The following is a 4096-nucleotide window of genomic DNA, read 5'->3' as shown; positions in this document are numbered from 1 at the left end:
AAAAAAAAAAAAAAAAAAAAAAAACACAGCTGCTTCTGAAAATTTATAACACTCACAAGAACAACAAACAATAGATAAAATTAGACTATCTTACCTGAAATCCCTTGGATTTTGCATAGCTCCAAAACTCTTCAAAATGCCTGACTTTCTCATTAACACTGTCGTAAATTATGAATGGGAAGAAACCGTCATCAATTGTCTTTTTGAAGCTTTTCAGAATACTCTGCCTATATGTCTCTTCAAGATCAGGTTCATACTCATATTGCAGAACCTAAAAGCAATACAATACAGAGAACAGATACAGTATTAATATTTTTTAAATATTTTTTGTCTACCGTATTTGATGGCAAAAAAAATAAAGACGTGGAGATATTAGATGCAACCCAATTTCAGCAGTGCATATTTAGGAAAAAGCTTATGGGAGGCCCAACCTCACATATAGGATTTAGGGTGATATTTTGAAACATTTTTCTGTATTGTTAAAAAAAGAGAGGGGAGGGGCATCTTATATGCCATCAAATACAGTAATTCAATGTTACCAGGCAGTAGTTTGCATTACAACTGATATTACAAGGAAAAAGTAGATAAAAGAGAATTAGGGATTAACCACAAAGGAAATAAGAAAGTAGATAAGTGCATGTGTGGCTGTGTAGTAAGAAGCTTGCTTCTCAACCACATGGTCTTGGGTTCAGTCCTACTGCATGGCACCTTGGGCAAGTATCTTCTTCTATAGCCTCAGACCAACCAAAGCTTTGTGAGTGGATTTGGTAGGTGGATACTGAACGAAGCCCATTGTAGGTTTGTGTGTGTGTGTGTGTGTATCTGTGTTTGTCCCCCCACCACTGCTTGACAACCAGTGTTGGTGTGTTTATGTCCCTGTAACTTAGCGATTCAGCAAAAGGCTTTAAAAAAAAAAAAAAAAAAAAAGTACTGGGGCCAATTTGTTTGACTAAAATTCTTTAAAACTGTGACTGAAACAAGTAAAAGATAAAAACATAAAAGCATAAAATTTCTGGATGCTGCTAAGGAGTAAGTACAAAGGAAATGATAATACAACAAGGTACCCTACATTGCAAAGACTAGGCAGGCTTTCTCTTTCAGATAAAAAATACTTCAGTCTTTATTAGTTGCTAAACTCTCTGCAAAATTTAAAACTTACATTGGAGTACTGCTTACATATATTTACACCTGCTTACCTTCTTTTTAATCATTTTGTTCGACTCTGAATCTTTTTCAACTTTCTCGACTTCCACCATAAAGTAGTCATCCATACACAGCATCCTGGGAGCTGGTCCACCATTATTAGTCTCTTTATCCTGGGGGAAAACACAACAGAATATAATCCATTACAAAGCTACATCAAGATAGGTGGATTCACCTCTGTACTAACACAGTCTCTCAGGTGGTTAAACCCCTATTGGTAATTAAATGCATGTACTTATGTATAATTCACAATGCACTGTACATTGTTTTTAATTAATTTGTAATGTAAGGTTGATCTTTTTTTTCCTACAGCAGAACAAAATGGAATTGGTCTAGTCAGTTTCTAGTTTTGTTAGAACTTTGTAAAAGAAAGAATACTTACCTTCTATCCACAGAGGGACCAATAAGTCATAACTATTCATATATACAAGTCCACTATGACTGAATTAATAATTAACCAATGTTGTCAGCTCATGCACTGCCATGCAAATCAGACTGAACAGTTTAGTGGAGTCTTAATTTATAGACACTAATAATAGCTATCAGGAGGCGGAATGGCCCAGTGGTCAGGGCAGCGGACTCGTGGTCGGAGGATCGCAGTTTTGATTCCCAGACCGGGTGTTGGGTGTGTGTTTATTGAGCGGAAATACCGAAAGCTCCACGAGGCTTCGGCAGGGGGTGGTGGTGACCCCTGTTGTACTCTTCCATCCGAACTTTCTCTCACTCTTTCTTCTTGTTTCTTGAATAAAGCTGCGATGGACTGGCATCCCGTCCAGTTGGGAGGGGGGGGGTACTCATATGCCATAGAAACCGGGCCCGTGAGCCTGGCTAGGCTTTAAAAGGGTGCATAAATAAAAAATAAATAATAATAGCTATCAGATACTAATTGGTCAGCTGATAGAAAATGTATATTCTTTCCCTGAGGGTCTAACAAGACTATTTTTAACTGCCCACAGCATGGTAAAACTTGTTCTTTAATCACTTTGTATACTTTTCACAATGGTTAAGAGTTAGGTTCAGGATCATAAGGTGGTGGGTTCAATTCCTGGAACATGTAGGGTGCTGTGTCCTTGACCAAAACACTTCATTTCACATCTCTCCACTCTACTCAGCTCGGGAGTACCTGCCTAGTGGTGGGGCAACATTCTTTCCCTCCAACTGTTACATCCTGGGTCCTCTGTTGGATCAAGGGTAGGAGAGCCAAGTGGGTATCTATGCCTGCTCATGACTGCACAGGAACTTAAAACAACTAGCAAAACCATAGTATTTGCTACCAAGTCATATTTAAACATGAGCATCACCACCACCTTACATTTCAAATTATACATGCATGCCAGTGCCGCTGGACTGGCTCCTGTGCAGGTGGCATGTAAAATACACCATTTTGAGCATGGCTGTTGCCAGTACCGCTTGACTGGCCCTCGTGCCAGTGGCACGTAAAAGTACCCACTACACTCTCGGAGTGGTTGGCGTTAGGAAGGGCATCCAGCTGTAGAAACTCTGCCAAATCAGACTGGAGCCTGGTGTAGCCATCTGGTTCACCAGTCCTCAGTCAAATCATCCAACCCATGCTAGCATGGAAAGCAGACGTTAAACGATGATGATGATGAAGACTTCAACCAACCACTAACCCCTGTACTCATTGCAACACCCCTCTATCCCTAGCAGTCACTTCAAGCAATATTTCATGCTTTTCAAAAATCACAATTGGAAATGCAAAAAAAAAAACAAAAAAAAAACATCAGTTCACAGTACATTTAAATGCTCTTAAGTGACGATCGCAAGTGTTCTGTTTGAATAAACCAAGTACTTACTCTGATTAACTTGCTAACATAAGTTTTGCCTGAGCCTGGTAAGCCTCTAATTATCACCACCACTTGATGTGGGCGCTTGTCTCGTCCTGGCTTGCACAACAGGTCATCAGCAGATACAACCTCAGCCTTCGTTTCTGGTTGTGAGGGAAGCTGGGATTTGGGGAATGCATCGCGTATGTGTGGGGGTTCTGTATTATGATAACCCCTGTTTGGGCTGTTATATCTAGAAGATATAAAAAAAAAGAAAAGTGATTTCAAATGCAAAAATTATAGCTGAAATAAGAAGTAGGGGATGCAAGGGTAACACAGTAAAAACAATTGATCAACAAATTTTCAAATTTTACAAAAATATCAAATTCCATAATAATAATGAAGATTTCTAAGATAAGTTCTGGAATGGCTATATGATTAACTCTTTAGCATTCAGATTACTGTCAACTGTAATGCTTATTTATTCCCATTTTTTGAAAATTAATCATGCATTATCTTAATAGCTTTGAGATACTTATGTGTTTGTTTATTTTTAGAATTACATTGAAGGGTAGGTGTAAGAGGCTGGATCTGGCTAGTTTGAAAGTAAAACAGAATCTTTGGGCTGGATACAACCGGTTTAAATGCTAAAGGGTTAAGAGAAATATGAGATCCCTTACTCAAAAAGACAGATAAGGGTTAGCAACAGCAAGAGCACTAGGCTGCAAATACAATGTTGCAACAACATACTCATTTAAAGAAGATGCTAGCAAGGAAAACCATTGTAAACAAAAAACAAATGAAGTCCTTGATATTACTATTTGAAAATAAGACAAGATGGTCTGCTGGATCAAGATTTACTGGGGGGCAATAATAGAAATAATCCTTTCTACTGTAAGCACAAGGCCTGAAATTTTAGTGGCGGGGGTTAGTTGATTACATTGACCCCGCCAGCACTCAACTGGTACTTCTTTCATCAACACCAGGATGATGAAAGATAAAGTCGACCTCAGTGGGATTTGAACTCAGAACATAAAGCTGCTAAGCATTTTGTCTAGTGTGCTAATGATTCAGCCAGCCCATCACCTTAACAAGAACAGTTACGATTT

At 38.7% G+C, this 4096-nt stretch overlaps 1 protein-coding gene across 1 annotated transcript in view; it reads right to left on the bottom strand.

Moving 5' to 3' along the window:
- LOC106868928 (death-inducer obliterator 1) overlaps positions 1 to 4096 on the bottom strand; it is a 41576-nt gene that overhangs the window by 14517 nt on the left and 22963 nt on the right. The window contains exons 8-10 of the mRNA XM_014914392.2: positions 3018 to 3240; positions 1197 to 1316; positions 95 to 271 (exon numbers count right to left, since the gene is read on the bottom strand). Coding sequence (XP_014769878.1) covers positions 95 to 271; positions 1197 to 1316; positions 3018 to 3240 — 520 coding nt within the window. The remainder of the gene's footprint in view (positions 1 to 94; positions 272 to 1196; positions 1317 to 3017; positions 3241 to 4096) is intronic.

This window comes from Octopus bimaculoides, chromosome 14, assembly GCF_001194135.2.
Source record: "Octopus bimaculoides isolate UCB-OBI-ISO-001 chromosome 14, ASM119413v2, whole genome shotgun sequence".
NCBI classification, from domain to species: domain Eukaryota; kingdom Metazoa; phylum Mollusca; class Cephalopoda; order Octopoda; family Octopodidae; genus Octopus; species Octopus bimaculoides.
The sequence above is the reverse complement of the archived record's forward strand: the minus strand, read 5'-3'. Positions and strand labels throughout refer to the sequence as shown.